At 35.9% G+C, this 21,240-nt stretch overlaps 1 protein-coding gene across 2 annotated transcripts in view; it reads left to right on the top strand.

The window, feature by feature from the left end:
- Positions 1–1,400: 1,400 nt before the first annotated feature.
- The window catches only part of ERGIC2 (ERGIC and golgi 2), a 41,209-nt gene continuing 21,369 nt past the window's right edge, over positions 1,401–21,240 (top strand). Inside the window, exons 1-5 of one of the 2 annotated variants that reach the window (XM_042946171.1) lie at positions 1,401–1,500; positions 10,678–10,820; positions 12,362–12,470; positions 14,999–15,045; positions 16,548–16,618. In XM_042946171.1, coding sequence (XP_042802105.1) covers positions 10,715–10,820; positions 12,362–12,470; positions 14,999–15,045; positions 16,548–16,618 — 333 coding nt within the window. In that variant the 5' untranslated portion in view covers positions 1,401–1,500; positions 10,678–10,714. Of the gene's footprint in view, positions 1,501–8,822; positions 8,875–10,677; positions 10,821–12,361; positions 12,471–14,998; positions 15,046–16,547; positions 16,619–21,240 lie in introns of those variants that run through there. The other variant, XM_042946172.1, reaches the window with a different exon arrangement.

Genomic DNA, 21,240 nt, shown 5'->3' with positions numbered 1-21,240 from the left:
TAGGGGCGCCTGGATGGTTCAGTCAGTTACGCATCCGACTTCGGTTCAGGTCGTGATTTCGTGGTTTGTGGGTTTGAGCCCTGCTTTGGGCTCTGTGCTGACATCTCAGAGCCTGGAGCCTGCTTTGGATTCTGTGTCTCTCTCTCTCTGCCCCTCCCCACTTGTTGCATGCACTCTCTCTGCCTCTCCCTGTCTCTCTCAAAAATAAACATTAAAATAAATTTAAAAAAAAAGTACAGGTTGTTTAGCACCAGTTTAAATCCCCAATTTAAAACCTATTTCCCAATTCTCTTCTGCAGGTAATATATAATGTAATGTTTTTGTGTTAAGCAAATTGTTTCACAGATATAACACCCACCACCAATAACATAGGATTAAATATTCACCTCACTTTGAAGTTAAGCTGAGTTTCAATCTTCAGGGGAAATTAATTTTGTCTTCATTTGGTAGTCTGGAAAATGGTGAGTTGTTTTTTAAATAAGGAGGATCAAACTAGTCAGTTTTGCTATACTGGGAATTCCAACCCTTAGGGGTCAGCTGTTATCGTGAAAGCAGACTCCTCTGGAGACCAGGGACCAGATGTAACTAAGTGAACAACAGCTAGCTAGCTTCCATGCAAGCAAGAGCCCATATAATCTTAGACCCACAAAGAAGGATGGTCTGCTGGTACCTTTGTGGCTAAGGTTAAAGAAACAGTTTAGATATTTATTAACTCACTTAGATCTCATAACAACCACATGAAATTATTATTATCGCGTCATTTTTCAGATAAGGAAACGAGATGAAATGATGTGCCCATAAATGGTTGAACCGGAATTTTAACCCAGGAAATCCTAGTTAAAATTTAGCACCAGTTCCTAAAGCTCTAAGCTCTTACCCACTACAGTAAGCTTCTTCTTAAATATGTGAAGGACTAACCCTGACATGAAAAGTCTGGAAATGAAATTGCATCAGTGGAAACACTTTATCTGCTTTTATATTCTGGGATAGTTTCAATTTAGTGAAATTTCGTTTGAAAAAGCGAGTCTAAATGTTCCTGACGTGAGGAAATAAGGAGGCCAATACAGAAGTCACAAAATATGATGCGGATTGTACTGATACGCATTAGGGTTGCAAATGATAAAACCTGTGCCCAAGTCTGTCATTAGTGATGAAGCACTCTATGAGGCGTTGAGATTCATTCTGTGGCCCCTAAGTGTCATTACAAAGGTAACCCATTCCTTCCCGGAGAAGTTGATTCCTTATTGGCCACGTGGTTACACCTAAAATACATTTCAACCTCTGTTCTGTTTAGCCACACCCCTTTCATATCGACCACACCTGTTGATTCACAAAGCGCTCCGTAAGCAAAGGGAATATCGCGAGAACTCTACATTGTCTCCCATCTGACGTTTTCAGCGGTGGTTGTCGCTTTTGTTCTCGCGATATTTTCGGGTGAACGGGAGCCCGGCGGCCCGGGCTTCTGCGAAACATGGCGGTCGGCTGGTACCATAACACAAGGTAAAATACTGAAAGCTCGCCGGGTGATGTTCTCCCGATTGTTCCAAGGCTGTTCCGGTAGTGAATGCGGTTAAGGGGGCTAAGAGTCTGTCATGGGGTTGGTTCCCTGTCTTCATCACTGTCTTTTGGTGAGAGGGCCGGACTGGGGAGCCGCTCCACCTCCCCCGGGGGCGTTACTGGCAGGACCCTGGGCAGCACAGCGCGGGGGAGCTCCCTTCTTCTCAGTCCGGTGTCTGTGCGCTGTCTTGCAACCGGAAGGAGTTTAAGTGCTTCTCCGATAGCTGCTAACCCTGACCCATTGCTTCTCGCTCTGCCCTGTGCCCCGGTGGCTCCTCTCGTCCTCAGGGAGAAAGGTCCCGCGTTGTGAAGACCAGCCGGATCGTGTCCCTATCTTTCCAGGTGTCTGGCTCCCCACCCCCATTCAGACCAATACCAAATTCTTGGCAGCAAGTTGCTCTCTTTCAGAAAGACCGAGGTCTTGGCCTCGTCTCCAGAGTTTCGCACGCCGCCTGGGGGAATGAGAAAGGGGCAGGTCTGGCAAGATGCTTTAGGAGAGACTGGTCTGAGTGTAACTACTTTTCTTAAACCCTCGAGGTTTAAGAAACCCTCGGAAGGTAACTTGTCAATTCGTGGTAGAGAATAGCCTTGGATATAGCTTATATATAGAGTTGATAGGTCATTGTTTGAGAAAACATGTTTAGGTAACTTTTGTATTTGGGATTTAGTGCCCTCGAACTTCATGCAAAGTTACATAATGTCTGTTAAAATGTTGCAAGACTGGCTTTCAGAGGCAATTAAAGATACCTTTAAAAACAGGAGTTATTAATATGTTTGAAGTTGTATTTAAGTAATTGCCTAGTCTGATACATAAACTCTAAAATTCAGGAGGTTTGCTTGTTTTGTTTATTGATATCTTTAAGTTGGTGCAGTTATTCCAGTTCGAAAAACATGAAAAAAAATAAATTTCATTGTTTTGGGAGGAGGAGGAGAGGAGTTTTGTTTTGCTTTTTTTGATAGTAAACTGTAGTACACAACTGAGTTGAAATGGCTTGAGGGTACAGATCATAAAAATATATCAAGATTGAAAGATCTCTCAAAGGAAATCAGGCGTCTCCTGGAACATCAAAAAAGAATTAGAAGAAAAAATTTTATTTTATTTAGGGGTTAATGGTTTAATTGGAAGAAATGGTGAAACTTATTTTTAATAGACATTACCTTAGGCATTCTAGCAGCTAACAAATCCTATTTAACAGTTTTTCTGTATTTATTCTGTTTCTGCCTTTTAATGTCACAATAAGCAAGTTAACCTCTTTGTGTCTTAGTTTCCTTATCTGCAAAATGGGAATAAGAATAATAATACCTAACTCTGTAAGGTAGTTGGTGAGGATTAAATGAGTTAAAATATGCAAAGCACTTAGAACAATGCCTGTCATAGTTAGCATGCATTAAATGTTAGCTCTTGTTATTTTAACATTTCTGTTCCTAACTTCTGTAGTTACTTAAGATGTTACTGGGGCGCCTGGGTGGCTCAGTCGGTTAAGCATCCGACTTTGGCTCAGGTCATGATCTCACGGTCGGTGAGTTCGAGACCCGCGTCAGGCTCTGTGCTGGCAGCTCAGAGCCTGGAGCCTGCTTCGGATTCTGTGTCTCCCTCTCTCTCTGGCCCTCCTCTGTTCATGCTCTGTCTCTCTCTGTCTCAAAAATAAATAAACATTAAAAAAAATTTTAAAAAAAGATGTTACCTTGGTACTTAGTCAAATTAAAGACTGAAGAAGACACTTTTTTTTTTTTTTTTGATGTTTATTTTTGAGAGTGCAAGTGGGGGGGGGCAGGGCAAAGAGAGGGGGACTGAGAATCCAAGCTCTGCGCTGACAGGCTGACAGCAGCAAGCCTGAAGAACGGGGCTTCTTCAAACTGCATCAGGACCTGAGCCCATGTCATTGCTCAACTGACTGAGCCACCCAGGTGCCCCCCATGAAGACACTTTTTAAAGTGATTTCTTTCTGATCCCTAAAGTGATTAAACACTCTTCTTTTATGTGGTTAATATGTCTTTAAACTCCATCTTCCAGTTGCTTGCTTTCTTAAGCTGTTATCCTCTATTAATTACTGAGGTACAAATTGCTCCTTTCTACTACATATGGTCTTATTACCGTCTACGTCAGTACTGCTCTTGGTGCTAGTTAACCCATTCTCCTTGCATTTGGAGATACTCGTTCTGTTATAAATGTATTTCTCCTGTCCTTGACCTTTTTCCACTTCAGTTTTGTATACTTTTTAAAAAAAAGTTTATTTTTGACAGAGAGCGTGAGTGGGGGAGGGGCAGAGAGAGAGAGAGGGAGAGAGAGAATCCCAAGCAGGCTTTTTACTGTCAGGGCAGAGCCCGATGTGGGGCTTGAACTCGCATGTGAGATCATGACCTGAGCCGAAACCAAGAGTCAGATGCTTAACTGACTAAGCCACGCAGGTGTCCCTCAATTTTGTACACTTTGATTCAGTAGTTAGTATACTCAGTGTATTATTTGAGGAGGATTATATTTGTCCTTGCTTCACATTGCTACTAGGCACTTCCAAATTGTGTTGTGCCATCACTCTACAGTCTCTTCTCTTAGCTTTTCTATCACTTTATATCATCTTCATTCTGTTCATGACATTAACTAACCTCAGATACTATCCCACTTTCCTCAAAGACTTAAACATAAATTTCAAGTATCCTACAAATGTTTGTATTTCTTTTGAGAATTAGAAACATTTATCAAATGACTCATTTTTATCTTGGTTAGAAACTGTGAGGTAGCCTTTATGCCTCCCTCCCTCCTTTTAAAGTAAAATATAATAGAGGATTCTGTGATGCTGAGGATTTTTTCAAAATTGTCACAGCTAATAAGGGCCTAGGTAGTAACCCAAGTTTTTCTGACCACAAAATTCATATTTATACCACCTTACTCAGCTTCCAAGTATACTTTTTTAAAAATAACTTTGCAGGTTATTACATTTATTTGAATTATGTTGGGGTAAACAATTTTAAGAATAACAAGAACTCTTGTAAAAGGTCTAAGTTGTGAAGTGAAAAGAATTAAGTACTTTTGGGTGATAGTATTTGTCAATTGAAACTAAGTTATCTTTCATAAAAAATTTTTAGTGTAAAGTATTCTAATGCAATATAATCAAATAATTTAAAGTTATAGGTAAGTAGTTTTGCTTTTTGTTTCTGAAGTTTGTTGATGGCCTGGATAATACCTGTTTTGTGTCCTTTCTCATTCTTATTAATGGCTTGTATTAGTTTCACGGGGCTGCTCTCACAAATTCCCATAAACTGAATGGCTTAAAAACGTCGACATTTATTATCTCACAGTTCTGGAGGCCAGCAGATGGAAATCAAGGTCTTGGCAAGGCCATGTTCCCTCTGGCTGTTCTAGGAAAGAACCTTCCTTGCATCCTGTCGCACCTGGGTACTCCTTGGCTCTTCTTGGCTTGTAGATGCATGACTCTTATCTCTGCCACTGTCTTCACATGGCATTCTCTCCTGGTTGTGTCTCTTCAAATGGACTTCTGATAAGAACAAGAGTCATTGGATTTTGGGCCACCCTAATCCAGTTGATCTCATCTTAACTAATTACATCTTCAAAGATTCAACTACCATATTTCCACATAAGGTCCATTCACAAATACCAAGATTAGGACTTCCATGTATCCTTTTAGGGGACCCAGTTCAACCCACAGCATGGTCATATATATTAACCAATTAAATATTTCTCATGTTGCCAAATATATATTAAAAATAGAAGTTAGCTCATAAAATGTGGGTAGCAGGAGTAAAATTGTTTCTCCATTTTTGTTTGGAGAAGTAAACTTAATTGAGCAGACTTTAAAAGGTGTCATGAACTCTGTTTTAATTTTAGCAAAACATTTTATAGTCTCATATTCAAATGGATGCAATGATGAACTGTGGGCTTTGTTGACATTATTTAGATTGAGGGTTGATAATGTGTGTCTGTGTTCCGGCATGAAAGGTGGTTTCTTATTTCTTATGCAGTTTTTCAAAGCATTGTCTTAGTCTCAACTATTATCAATGACTTCCTGGACTTTTTTTTGTTTGTTTGCTTCTTAATATACATGACAGCTTAGGGAAGATATTGAAGAAAACAGTCTGGAGATTGGGAAAGTATGAGGAGCAGCACCAACCAGTGGGCAAAAAATTCTAATGCAATGGCTTCTAAATTTTTAGATTATGTGGACCAGCACAAAATATAGAGGGAATACAGGGAAAGGGGCTGGATTTGAGGACTGATGTAGAATTGCAGTTTTTAATTTCAGTAAAGCAGGACATCCAAAAACAAAAGAAACAAAAACCTCTATTACCCACTTTTATCATTTCATAAAAGAATTGACACACATTAAAAAGGAAGGAAATACTCTCCAATAAAATATTTTTAAATTGAATAAATTTAGCTTAAAAGTTTCATTTTTTTTTTTTTTTATTTAGGTTCAGAAAATTTTCTAATAGCATGGCAGTGACTTCTGGAAACCAGTGATTTGGCGTATTTCTAAATGCATTTTTAAAAGTGGCTGACCAAGCTAGACAGTGAAGGAAATAGAGTGGGGATGGGAGCAGTGGGACTGGATAACGGGGAGAAGTCCAGTGTACTGAAAACACAGGGAAAATGAAGAACAAATTCTGTCCTAGTTAGTAAATTAAAGAGCTGGAAGGATAATTGGTTCTGCTCAGAGAGGAAAACTAGTGTTTTGGATTTTGGAGATGGAACTGTTTTGAAAGTTATAAGAGAAGCCAAAAATGGTCTCGCTTGTGTGTGGCTTTGCATAGATGGAGGTCACTGGCTTAGAAAATCTGTTACGTTTACATGGTAAAAGCATTATCATTGTGAATAAATGCCACAGGATGAGTGTCATAGGGTTATGACTTGCAAAGGACTGTGAAGGAATGGGGAAGAAGAGAAGCATATTGAATGATCCAGGTGCTAAAGTTACTAAGGAAATTTTAAATAGATCCAGACGTTACTAGAAGATGATCACAAGTACTGAAGTATCAGTGTGCACTGTGGTTTGGAGCATGGACTCTGGAGCCAAGTTGTTTGGGTTCGAATACAGGTTCTACCACTTGCTGTGTGTCCCTGCAGATACTACCTGACTGTTCTGTGCCTCAGTTTCCTTATCTATAAATGAGAATAAAAATATTATCATCTTTATAGAGTCGTTTAGAGGATTAAATGAATAAATAAATAATTCAAATAATACCTAACGTAAAATATGAAAGCTATAATTCTGGGTAGTATATGTGTTCGTTATTATTTTTTTAAAGATTTATTTATTTTGAGAGAGAGAGTGCATGTGCATGAGTGGGGGGTGGGCAGACAGGGAGGGAGGGAGAGAATCCCAAACAAGCTCTGCACTGACAGTGCAGAGCCTGATATGGGGCTTGAACTCTCAAACCATGAGATCATGACTTGAGCTGAAATCAAGAGCCAGATGTTCAACATACTGAGTCACCCAGGCACCCCTGTGTTTATTATTATTAGAAGTAGACTTGAAAAGGGAAGAAATGGTTGAGAAATCATAATAAAACACCGACTGCCTTACCTGGTGAGTCTCAGAAATGAAGTAAGGATTTGAAGGGCATTACCACCAGGAGAATGTCAAGTGTCATGAAGAAAGCAGATAAAAGGATTGCTTTCAGAAAAACAGAAGTTATTGGACAACTTGTTCATATCAGAACAGTGGCTCTGTAGAGTAGAGTGGCAAGTATTGGAGATGGAATGAGTTTCTTTGATGATGCAGGTTAGTGCTGGACTAACAGGAATGGGACAGGAGGAGTAGCAGAGAGGCAAGGTGCTCCATTCTAGAAGAGTAATCATGGAAAACAGGAATGGAAAATGCTAGCTGGAGGCGGGGAGGTAGCCAGGTAGGAGGAGTGCTGAATAAGCTGTGTGAATTGTTAGAAGTTTATAAAACTTACTAGCTGCTTGTCATATCTTTATATTTATATATAATATAAAAGAACATATTTATAAAACTTATAAAAATATAGCAAGTTTAGGAGTAAAATTCAGTTTTGTCATTTGCTCAGCCATGCTATACCTATTATGTGCCAACCACTGTTCTAGGTACTAGGACTACTATAATGAAAAAAACAAAAATTCCTCTCCTTGTGGATCTTATATTTTTATATATTTACTTATCTTAACTGTTTTGATTGGTAAGCTGTGCTATCATGGGTATTTCTGGGAAAATTTCCTTCCTTCATATTTTGGGGAATGTCCCACCTTTTTTTTTTTCTTTCCTTTCATATTTATTGTATACCTCTGTGCCAGGTATTGGAGATACACAGATCAAGTTAGGGTTCCTGCCCTAACATTAGAGTGGAGAAAACAGAAAGTTAAACAAGCAATTAATTGAGTCTGAATTGCCTTTGGAATGACCCCATGAAAATATAGAAAGCAAAAATATATGTCTGCGGAGAGATTTGTACTGGGAATAAAGATTTGAGAAGAATGGGCATATAAATGGAAATTGAAGGGAGGGGAGATCACTAGGAAAGAGAGTCGGAGGAGGGCCTAGAGCTGAATCTGAGTGGAAGAAGAATCTGCATAGTAAACCAAAGTTCTTAGAGATAGAATGAAAATCAGGAATATAGTATTATTTAAGGCAAGGTAAGATGCTGTTTCAAGAAGAAAAAGAATTGATAAACTATTTTTTCAGAGGCAAAATTAGGAAAGGACTAGAAAGTGTCCATAGAATTTTATACTGAAGAAGTTGTTCATGGGGTGGTTGGGTGGCTCAGTCAGTTGAGTGTCCGACTTAGGCTCAGGTCACGATCTTGTGGTCCGTGAGTTCAAGCCCCATGTTGGGCTCTTTGGTGACAGCTCAGAGCCTGGAGCCTGATTCAGATTCTGTCTTCTTCTCTCTCTGCTCCTCCCCTATTCTCATTCTTTCTCTCTCTCTCAAAAATAAATAAATAAACATTAAAAAAAAAGTTGTTCATGACCTAGAGCAAATTTAGTTAAGAGTTGAACATGTAGTGAGGAAGTAGTCACACTGTACAAATGGGGACAATTCATTTTTTTTTGTTTTTAAAGTAAACTCTACCCCTAATGTGAGGCTCGAACTCACCCTGAGATCAAGAGTCACATGCCCTGTGAGTCGCAGCCAGGTGCCCTGACAATTCATCCTTTTAAGTTTGGTTTATAGATAAGCAGCCAGAGATCTATAGTTGGAGTTGGACTTGATCTTAAATGCAGAGTTTCGTTTTAAAGACAAGCGGTTTGAACGTATTTAATATTTAACCCCAATAGGAACAAATGAGTAGAAATTGAAAGATTGAAGAAGGATCGGTCTTGGTGCAGTTACCACTAAGCAGGTACAGAAAATAAATGTGATTGCTCAGAGTTGAACAAACTTAGGGAGCACAGCTTATGCTTACAAACAGAAGCATAATTTACAAATGAGAATAACAGTTTTATGACTGTTATGGGGATCAGAAATTCATCTGTCTTGTCTACGTGTCTCTTTTTTCCTTAAGAAAAACATACACATGAGAACCAAAATTATAATCCGAAGGCCACGTTGTGTTTATGGAATAGAAAAGAGAAGTTAGTTGGATGTTTTTAATGGCAAATGAAATCAGTCTATTATTGCATCCAAACTTCACTTTAGGACTGATTAGTAGTGCCCCTGGTTAGGGACTAGTGTCTTTTGGACAGTGTTCATGATCACTGCCAGTTTTTACTTCTCAGACTCTCCTTTTTCTTCATGAATGCCCTTTATATGGCCTATTCTTTCTGTATTAATCCTACCCATGGATTTCAGACAAGTCTTTCTGCTTTCTTCTAGAGACCTTCTTTTTCTTTTAGTGACTTCCACAACTATTTGATTTATTCTGTTAGGTGCTGATTTTAGTCATACAGCTTTGATTTTTGGTAATGCTTTATAGCATCACCAATAGTCTTATAAAAATTACACAGATATTTGAGAATTCAGTTATTTTCATGGCTTTATAACATATTTTAGATACAGTTGGCATACTGATCAAAAAAGAATACCAAGCAGTCCATTTTTAAATATTTTTATTTCAATACATACTTATTTTATTTTAAATATTTTATTTATTTATTTATTTAATTTATTTATTTAAAAATAATTTGGAAAGTCCAAAATTTTCTTAAAAAAGACAGTAAAATCCTCCCATGATCTACTTTTAACATTTTTGCATATAGACTTTGAATCAGTTTCTTGTAAAATTTTCCTTTTGTTTCCCATGAAACTATATGTATGACCTTCTAGTCTTTTCCTAATGTATATGAGTATTTTCCTGTCATTAAATGTTTTCTTTTTTAAGATTTTCAGTGTTTACATAGATTCAGAGCTTTTAATTCACTATAGTTTTTATATTGACTACCAGATATTTGTTTCTAGCTTCAGTATTTTAAAATGACATGAAAATTATCCTCATAGGGCACCTGGATGGCTCAGACGATTAAACATCTGACTTTGATTCAGGTCAAGATCTCACGGTTCATGAATTTGAACCCCACGCCAGGCTCTGTGCTGACAGCTCAGAGCCTGGATCCTGCTTCAAATTCTGTGTCTCCCTCTCTTTCTGCCCCTCCCCCAATCACCTTGTGTCTCTCTCCCTCTCAAAAATAAACAAACATTAAAAAATAAAAAAAAAAAAGGAAAATTATCCTTTCAATCAAAATTTTAGTGATACCAGATTATTATTTTAGGATACCTTTCTAAAAAGGGAATTCACTTAGTCAAAAGGGTAGTGGTGAATATTTATATTCTTGCTAGCAATATAGATGAGTGTGCCTATTTTATTTACTTCATTGTAATCTATTAGTGGGAATATATTAATATATTTGTTAATTTAATAGAAGGAAAGTTATTTCTTATTTTAATTTATACATTTAAATATTATGAATGTCAAGTACTTTTCACTTTTTGCTGTTTAAGGTGTTTGTGTGTATAAATTGCCTTTCATTAGTATTTTTTTGTCAGAGTGAGATGGAGAAAGGTGAGGTTCAGCTAAGTGTTAAGGTTTTTTTCTCAAGGAGGAATGAGATTGTTAAGTTGTTTCAAGAACATTTGTCACTTACCTAAAATTAAAAGAAACCTTTGTATCTTTTTTGGAGGATTCATTTATTCATCATTTATTCCTTAGCATGACTATATGAAAGAAGAAGAAGGTTTTCCTGAAGATGAGGCGACTGAATCGGAAAAAAACCTTGAGTTTGGTGAAAGAGTTGGATGCCTTTCCAAAGGTTCCTGACAGCTATGTAGAGACTTCAGCCAGTGGGGGTACAGGTAAGTATCAGTTCAGATTAAAACTCCCTTACTAAGTGCAACTTCTCGGTGAGCCAGTCAGCTCATACAGAAATATAGCCATGAGGAACTCATCAGTGAATTGCATACCTGTGACTGCTCCGTCCTCATGTCACACTGCCCTAATTTTATTGTCATATACATTCTCTTTGGCATCTAACCAAGAGCAGTCTATGCATTTAGCAGTATTTATTAAAACATTACTGAACAACTTAATCCAATTTTACTGCTTTGGTGCTCTTGAGTTATGTATAATTATATATAAATAGAATTGAACTTGGAGGAAGTTATTTAATGTTGAACTGCTTGAGTTCTACTTTGGTTAAGAATAAATCAATTTAGACATTATAACAGAAATTCTTAAATTTCACATTGTTGGAGAAGGGCAGCATGAGGTAATAGTTAAGAGCTTTGACTCTAGAACCAGACTGTCTGGATTTAAATCCCACCTCTTCCCCTTCCTAAGTACCTGACTTTGAGGAAGTTAACTTAATCCATCTATGCTTTAGTTTTTTCTTCCATGAAATGGGGATGGTATCAGTATTTCCCTGGCAGGGTTACTTTAGTGATTAAATAAATTAATATTTATAAAATGTTTAAAACAGTACCTGTTACAAATAGGAGTATTTATTAAATAAAATAAATAAATACGAAATATATAAGAAAAATATGCAACTATGACAGTATTTACTATTATTTCTTTCCCCATGAAGAGCTAATAAAATAGCATATTTCACATAAGATTGATATTTCATTTGGTAAAGTATAGTAAGGGGGTTGCTATTTCTAACCTGCAATTAAGTTTTATTAATGAAAACAGTGCAAGTTGTTGCATGATCCATTTTAAGTGTGTTATGTCATAATATCTGATAGTTCTCTTATTTTTGTCAAATCTTTTACCTGTTTTTATAAATGAAGTGATATATTTGGGAGATTCTAAAGTAGATGAGAGTTTTATTAGAGATTTGGAAATGTTATTTGAGTTTCTGGCACACAGATTGTTATCGCTTAGGAATTAGTCTAGGAATTTAGACTAGGAATTAGGAACTAGCAATTTAAACTAGGAATTAGTCTAATTTTGTTTTTTATAGGTTGGGCTACAGGCATGGATGATGCATTTTTAATTATGAGGGTACTGCTTTCAAATTTGTACTGTAAAACTATGCTTACTTTCATCATTTATCATATCTATGGCACTGCTGTACATTAGAAAAGAACAATTTTGTGTGTCGTAAAATTTTGGCAAATCTATTTAGTGAGAGATACCTTTAGTACTGCTGAGATAAAATGTTTTCTCAATAGTAGAAGTGCTGTGTTTATGTTTGTGCTCAGTAAATCCTCATTTTTTAACTATTTTAGAAATCTATGTGAATATTTTAAGAAAAGCCTTTTATAGTAGTATCCATTTATGTGGCAATCATAGAAGGGCTTTCTTTGCTAATTTTAATCCCACTTAAAATAGTTTCCCGTTGTTTCCTTTTTAAAAATTGTTTTAATTCTGTTTTGTTTGTTTGCTTTCTCAGTTTCTCTAATAGCATTTACCACTATGGCTTTATTAACCATAATGGAATTTTCAGTATATCAAGATACATGGATGAAGTATGAATATGAAGTAGATAAGGATTTTTCTAGGTAACTTCTTTTTTCTTCTTGAAATACTTTTAGACTCAAATTGTTTTGAGTCTAACATACCTTCTTTTTAAAAATTTTTCTAACTTTTATATGTGGTTTATTTTAGTTATGAAGAAATAGTACTGGCAAATCCTCTTTAATTGCATGCATTAGGTGAAATATTTTAGAATCATTTCAATCCTGGTTAAATTCTAAAAGAGATTTTCTTGAATTAATATGCACTTGTATAAAAAAGGTTAGGAGGACATAATATATATTTAGGTGTTTTAATGGTAGAAATTGTTTAATGTTTTGAAACTGTTTACTCTTTAGATTTTGAACTATCTTACTGACTTGTGTGAGCTGGAAAAGTGTCTAAAAGCTACATTGTGTATGCTTAAAACTAGATTTATATAAATTACATCTAAATAAAATTTTAATGTAAATAGTGTCATCTTTAAACCTTTGAAAATATATTCTTTTATTTGTATTTGTATTTTTTAATGATTGAAGATAACAGGTTTATAATATTAAGACTGCACTGGGGGGGGCGCCTGGATGGGTCAGTCGCTTAAACGTCCAACTTTGGCTCAGGTCATGATCTCACAGTTCGTGAGTTTGAGCCCCACATCGGGCTCTGTGCTGATAGCTCAGAGCCTGGAGCCTGCTTTGGATTCTGTGCCTCCTTCCATCTCTGCCCCTCCCCCAATTGTGCTCTGTCTCTGTCTCTCAAAAATAAGTAAATGTAAAAAAAAAAAAAAAAAAAAAGACTGCATTGGATGGTGGGCAGGGGTGGGGAGGGGGACATTTACTTCTCAGTTCCTATTCCAGCTCTGCCGTTTACTAGCTATGTGACTTTCAGGAAGTTACTAAATCTATATCTGCATGTGCTTTAGTCTCCTTTTTCATAAAATGGGGATAATTATAGCACCTTCCTCATGGGGTTAATGAGAATTAAGTAAGGCAGTATTTGTAAATTGCTGTGTAACCTTGGGCAAATAACACAACTGACTTCTTTTGGGCCTCAGTTTCTTTGTCTATAGTATGAGTATTATTCTTGATACCATTAGTTTTCAAAGAGTTTGTTGTTTTAAGCACCAGTGAATCACTTTTTGCTTTTTTTCCAATGAAGTATTTCATAGGTTACCACGTAAGCCAAGTGGGGATGCCCAGAAGCTTGGCCACTTCACCTTATTCTCTGGTTCCTACAGCATCTCCTGAGTCATTTGGAGCACAGTTTGAACTCTAGACAGTTTTAAGACTCTATGGAAGCTCCAAAAATCTGTAATTCCTATTGAAACAAGATAAAATGATTAGAATGAAAAAGTTTTTGATTGGAAGTACAGGATGGGACTGATACGATTGTACTCATTCTGTTATTCACTGATGATTAATTTTGATACTTGAAAATTAATTTGATTTGAAAATAAGGCATTGACTGAGCCTTTTTAAAGGCCATGCAAAATTTTAAACATCATAGTGTTGTTTTTTTTCTTTTTCTGGTAGTTTGTACATTTACCCTGAGCCACACAGACCTAGTTTTCAATATACCACTTCAGTCAGGCATTTAGGCTGCTTTGAACACCACCGGCTTATCTGCAAAACTGAAGCTGTATACTTTATAGGTCCATGATAGGGAATAAAAATTTAATATTTGTAGGGCATCAGGCATAATGCCTGATATATGATATTTATTTGATAAATAGAGGAGAAAGACTTGTAATTCCTAACTCTTGATTTGGAAAGTTTTACGTTTTCAAAAGAATATTCTATATAAGGTTTATGTAAACAGAGGTAGACTTTTCTGAGTTTCTTGGAGTTATTGTTGAGTTTGTTGAATTACCATTATCGAATTAAAGGATATTGTGTTAAAAACCTGTGACATCAGAAAGGCTTTTAGAATTGCAAAATAGAATTTTTACTTTCAAAATGCCTTTGTGTTGGCCATAATAAATGCTATCCAGTTATTTATTTTTTAATTACTTTTTAATCTTTATTTTTGAGAGAGAGTGAGAGAGAGATTGCAAGCAGGGGAGGGGCAGAGAGAGAGGGAGACCTAGAATCTGAAGCAGGGTTTAGGCTCTGAGCTGTCAGCACAGAGCCTGATGTGGGGCTCGTATTCACTAAACGTGAGTCCGTAACCCGAGCTGGAGTTGGACTCTTTTTTTTAAATTTTTTTCAACGTTTTTTATTTATTTTTGGGACAGAGAGAGACAGAGCATGAACGGGGGAGGGGCAGAGAGAGAGGGAGACACAGAATCGGAAACAGGCTCCAGGCTCCGAGCCATCAGCCCAGAGCCTGACGCGGGGCTCGAACTCACGGACCGCGAGATCGTGACCTGGTTGAAGTCGGACGCTTAACCGACTGCGCCACCCAGGCGCCCCTGGAGTTGGACTCTTAACAGACTGAGCCACACAGGCTCCTATTCAGTTTCTAATCAACATATTTTATTCTGTTTGAAATCTGAGTTTTCATAGATCAGTTGATTTATGTTTCTTATATTTTGTTGATCACTTGGTAATACTAATACTTTCTTTTTGTCTTTTAGCAAATTGAGAATCAATATAGATATTACTGTTGCTATGAAGTGTCAATGTAAGTACACATTAACTTGATGAATCCATTTATTGTTTATGTTTTAAACAATTGCTAGTAAGTAAAACCACTGGTGGTGCCTTAACTTTATTTTTTCCTTTATGATATCTTAAAATGCTATGGTAATGTTATTTAATAATGCAAGTTATTTTTTTACCCAGCTTATATTCTTTAAATTTTTTCTCCATAAAAAGGAGATTTAACTTTCATATTAGTATAATTAAAAAGAAAATCGGAGGAAATTCTTGTGAGTTAGAGTTCTAATTTGGGTGTATCATTTATTTCTTATTTGGAGTACCAGTTTTACACCCATGCTCTACAAACATATCCTGTTTGACTGTTTTGGTTTACTACTCTTTACTTATGCATATTAAAATATGGATTCAAGTCTTTTTTTTTTTAATTTTTTTTTAACGTTTATTTATTTTTGAGATAGAGAGAAAGAGCATGAATGGGGGAGGGTCAGAGAGAGGGAGACACAGAATCCGAAACAGGCTCCAGGCTCTCAGCTGTCAGCACAGAGCCTGACGCGGGGCTCAAACTCACGGACCGCGAGACCATGACCTGAGCCGAAGTCGGCCGCCCAACCGACTGAGCCACCCAGGCGCCCCTGGATTCAAGTCTTTTAACTTAATAATGATGATACTTTTTTCTGTTTTCTTGTTGCTTCATTTGATTATACTGCTAGAAGTAGAAAAATGTTAATATGCTAGATAGATAATGTTTAGATCAGTATTGCTGTCAAAAATGAGGATGCTTTTGCATGAAAGATATCTTTTGAATTACTGCCTAAAATGTGAAGACAAAGAAGTTAGTATTTCACATAAAAATTTTTTAACTGTGAAATAGTTTTATCTAATTAAGGAGATTAATTTCTGGGAGATTTCATTGAGAAAAACTTTAAATCTCTTTTTTCATTTATTTTTTCTTATGGTAGTTGTTTTAGGAGTAAAGAAACATATTTATGAGTCTGTGTTATTACTGAATATATCATATTTTGCTTTATTTTAGATGTTTGAATACCATTAAAATTTTAGTCTTTTCAAAATAAACTTTTTCTATTTGTTGATTTTTAAAAAGTCATCAGTAGTTTTCTCCTAAAATTTCTTTTAATTTCTAAAAATAATTCTTGTATTTAATATTTCATATACCAGCCATTTAGTACTTGTGATTAGGTTCTTGACCATTTTTGCAAAGCTCTTCAGTTCAGTGAAGTGAGTTTACGCTTTTTACTATAAGAGTATGAAATTACATTACATTTCATAATATTTACTGAACAAGAACTAGAAAAAGTATTATCGATTTTTTGGAATACTTTCCAGAAGTATTTTGGAATACTTTCCACCAAAACTATGTAATGCTACTTATTTGAAGAAATAAGTGGTATAGGCAAATGATTATATATGTTTGAATTTTCTGTTAGTCATCTCTGTTTGTTAATTTATATCAGATATAGTTTGGCTCTGAACATAGAATGTAAAACTTCTAATTTTTTTATGCAGATGTTGGAGCAGATGTATTGGATTTAGCAGAAACAATGGTTGCATCTGCTGACGGTCTAGTTTATGAACCAGTAAGTTTAATGCACATGTTTTTTTTAATTAATATGCTTTGAGGTATTGTTTTCTTGAAGACAGTTTTGATATTTGCTTTTAGTTTTGTATGAGCTAGACCCTTTTTTTTTATTCAAAAGTAATCCATATTCTTTACGAAGATTTGGGGGGGTAGTTATATCTAATCCCAAAGTCTTGAGATAACCATTGTTAATTGGATAAGGCTGTAAAGTCTGTTTTATAACCTTATTTGTGTTTTATATTTTTTGTTAATGCTTCCTAATAGTTTTCTCTTTTCTTATAGTTGCTTTAATGATGAAATTTTCTTCTTTTCTTCGAATGATTTGGAATGATTTGGAAATTCTGTCCTATTTGTATTGTACCTTTACCAAATTTAAGTCTAGAAATGTTTCAGCTGTATTTCTCTTATCATAATCAAGAATGAAGCAATATCTAGAGGAGTAATTTTCTATGCATTTACTTCTCTCTTCTTCATATTTCCATTTCCCAAAGTTAGTGAAATCCTGACATTCTTCTTCTGTTGGCAGAGTACGAGTTGTGTATAACCAATTTATCAGAAACACCACCACATGACAGGGGCAGGTAAAACACATTACAGGAGCAGGTGATAATAAGTCATGATAACCAGCTCTAAAGAAGCTTTAGGGAATAAGGAATGGAACTCTCAGCCCCTTTGAGTTGCTCACTGCTTTGTTGGCATTGTGGTACTTATGTTTATCCATGCATTCTTGAGTTCTTTTGTTTATCATTGACAGTTGTGAACACTTCTTTAAGCAAATTGCAAAGTGAAGACTAAAGGTGATGGAGAAGGATTAGAAGTAGCTGAATTTCATGGGAAAAAAAAAGGAAGCCTTTAGGTCAGTTTTGATTACCAAATTATTTGTAGCTTATAGCAATAAAATATATTTATGCCTTTTGAAACACACTTTTTAAGTAGAGATTTCTAAAGAAAAGACAACTTTGTTATTGCCACACTGAATCTCTCTGCTCCCTAATTCCTGTATTCTCACTCAAAAAAACTGATTTCACAGTAATTTTTTATGAGGTTAGGTACCTTACACATTCAGGTACCATGTTATCACATATTAAACTAGTATCTAGAGATGTAGATCTTGATAATTATTAGACACTTATGATGTTTGTATTACATTTCATACTATTAAGAATAATTACTGTTTTAACTCTGTTTTATTGCTTTTATTTTCTACCATTCTTTATTTTTTATCATTTTGCAGAAGGACTTTTTGAGACTTCTTAATCAGTAAGAATATGTGGGTTATATTTTATAGACTCTAGCACAACTGCCTACGCCGTTCTGTTCTTCATACATGTGAGTTTAGCTCAGGATATGGTGTTTTGTATTCAGAACTTTATAGAACTTCCTTCATTGTTTTCTGATGCAATTATTTTTTCCTTCACGTATAACCTTTTCATGCTTGAATGCTTTTTTCTTTTACTTTTGCAATTCACATATTTATCCCATATATCCAGGTGTGGATCCCCTTTGGGTGTGGATTTTTTTGTTTTTGTTTGTTCTTTGGTTCTTGTTGATCTTAATGATCTGAATTTTAAAGTTTATATGTGTATATATATATGTGTGTGTACACACACACACACACATACACACACTCATATACACACACACACTTTTTGGCTTGTTTATCTGCTTTAATTTTGTTTAAAGCAATGGTTTTACCTCTGCTTTTTAAAATTCTTATATGATGCTGAATCTCATGGAGTGGTTCTCAATATTCTTATCAATTCTTACATTAGATGTGTATTTCATACTTCTCTGAGTTCTGAGAAATTACCTTGATCCAGCATGACCTATCTTCTTTTCAGTGCCTTCATTATATTTTAAAATTCAATGATTATATTCTATATCTTTAATATCTCATAGATCATTCCATTTTTTTCCTGTCTGCATGATGCTAAATGTCGGTGAGAAATAATTAGAAAAACTTAACACTTTTCTTCTTATTCCTAGCAATGGTATATAGAGGAAAATTAGCCCTCATACTTGAGATTGACCACTTTTTTCAAGTTATTGAATCTTTTTATACATTCATTTATTTATTTATTTTCTTGTCTAATTTTAGAATGGGGATATAAAGTGGCCCATTAAGTGATTGAGAGTTGAAATAGACTGTTGAGTTATGTCAGTTCCTATCTGACCCACCTTCTCCAACACACACACTTTTTTTTTCATACCTAGATGAAAGGGTATAGATTTACATATACTGTGTTTCTTTTTTTTTTTTTTTTTGATCCTTATTTTTGAGAGAGAGACAGAGCCAGAATCTGAAGCAGTCTCTAGGCTCTGAGCTGTCAGCACAGAGCTCAACATGGGGCTCAAACTCATGAACCATAAGATCATGACTTGAACTGAAGTTGGATGCTTAACCGACTGAGCCACCCAGGTGCCCCTATACTGTGTTTCTTTTAAATCATGTTAGAGCTTAAGATGCTTTTGAAGAGGAAGGAAGAAGTTGGTATTTGGTCCAGGATAGTGGAGTGGTCCACCAGGGCCCTCCCAAATTTTCTTTTCTGTGTTTGTTTTGACAGGCTAAATTGAGCTAGGGTAACTCCTCTTTCTTTAGCTCATGTGACCATCCTCATTAGCAACCAGCTGTGGCAGCATTCTTGCTTAACTTAGAACACTGTCCATGCCACATAAGAGCTAGGAATAACACTGCTTTGGAATGTCCTCACCATGTGGTCTCTGGCACTTGATTGAACTCCTGAAAGTGCTTCTAGGGTAGAGACTGCTTCTTCCTTGGGTGTCTTACTATCTTTTATCACTGTTGCCTCTCTTACTCTGAATTAAGGACTTTCCTTGTTTCCTAATATAAACTTCTCTGTCCCATGAAATAAATTATGTCTTGGACTCTTTTCTCACTTTAGTCTCCCTTTCACCCTTGTATGCAAGCTTGCATAACTTCTTGACGATTTCTAGCATGGGGATGCGAATTTAAAATTATTTAAAATGATAATATAGATTGTGTCCTCATTTTATGTTTCTCTGAACATTGTGAAAATTTGGTTTTGAGGAGATTTAATCATCTTTAACCTCCCCTCTAAAATTAAAAAAAATTTTTTTAAAATATTTATTTACTTTTGAGAGAGAGAGAGAGAGAGAGAGAGAGCACCAGTGAGTGAGCAGGGGAGAGGCAGAGAGAAAGGGAGACACAGAATCTGAAGGAGGCTCCAGGCTCTGAGCTGTCAGCACAGAGCCGGACGTGGGGCTTGAACTCACAAACTGCGAGATCATGCCCTGAGCCAAAGTCAGATGCTTAACCAACTGAGCCACCCAGGCACCCCTAAAATTTACTTACACTTTTTCTTTAGCATTCTCTCCTTATTCTGAGTGGCTCTCATTCCTACTCTTTTTTCACATTTGTTAAGTCCCTGATTTTGTTTACATATATTTTCTGGAGAGCTTGTCTCTCTAGCTAGATTTTTAAGCTCCTGAAAAGCATTAATTTTATCCTTTCTTCTTTGTTTCACAAAATGTGAAGTATAGGTGCCTTGTTAGATAATAGGCAATAAGGAATATGTTAGAATTATGCAATTGTAACAAGATTATTGATTATTACATTGTCAACAGTTAGTCATCTCTTTCAGTCACTTGTGGAATAGGAAAGCTTTATTTAAATTTAACTGTCGTATGGGGTGTGTGGGTGGCTCAGTCAGTTGAGCCTCGGACTCTTGATTTCGGCTCTCAGGGTCATGGGATGAAGTCCTGTGTCGGGCTCCACACTGAGCATGGAGTCTGCTTGAGACTCTTTCCCCTCCTGCTCCCCCCCCAACAACAAAAAAATTAAATTTCACTGTCATATAATTAAAAGTCATGTCTTGGCCAGAAAGGTAGGAACTTAAAAATACTTAATTGTATACTTTTCATTAGTAATTTTTAAAATGTTCAGTACTTCTGGTAAGTATTCGTTCCTTTGTCCTAATTTATATTAAAATATTTAGGTAATGCTTCCGATTCTGTGTCTCCCTCTCTCTCTGCCCCTCCCCCATTCATGCTCTGTCTCTCTCGGTCTCAAAAATAAATAAACATTAAAAAAAATTAAAAAAAATATTTAGGTAAAAATTATCAATATAAAATTATTTGAGAAAATGTTTACTTGTTTTTATGTTTTCATACTTACTATCCTAATATGTACTCTGAATATTAAAAACTTAACCCTAATAGCTTTACTAGTTTCCAACTTGTGATCACACATTATGCTATGAGAGTTACTACTTTGCTATTTACTATCATATTTCATTACTATTTCTTTACTTAAAAGAATTTAAAAAATGGTGGAAAAGTGAGGAATCTGACAGCTGGGTTTATATATGGACTCTTACAGTCTCTGATTTTGGAAGAAGTTTTTAACCTATTGAGCTTCTTCCTCACATAAAAAAAGGCAAGAATAATAACAAACTCAGAGCTTATTCTGAAGGTTCAATGAAGTGATGAATTAAGTAACAGTACGTAGCATGCGGTAGGCTACTCAGTAGATCCTTTCTACTTTACCCACATGCTAAGCACTACACTAAGCAGTTTGGGGAAGTCAGAGGAAGAATCACATAGTCCCTACCTTCAAAAGTTTTATTTACAAGGTAACTG

The sequence above is a fragment of the Panthera leo genome, chromosome B4 (assembly GCF_018350215.1).
Source record: "Panthera leo isolate Ple1 chromosome B4, P.leo_Ple1_pat1.1, whole genome shotgun sequence".
In the NCBI taxonomy this organism is placed as follows: domain Eukaryota; kingdom Metazoa; phylum Chordata; class Mammalia; order Carnivora; family Felidae; genus Panthera; species Panthera leo.
Note: the sequence above shows the minus strand (reverse complement) of the source record. Positions and strands in the feature narration are given on the sequence as shown.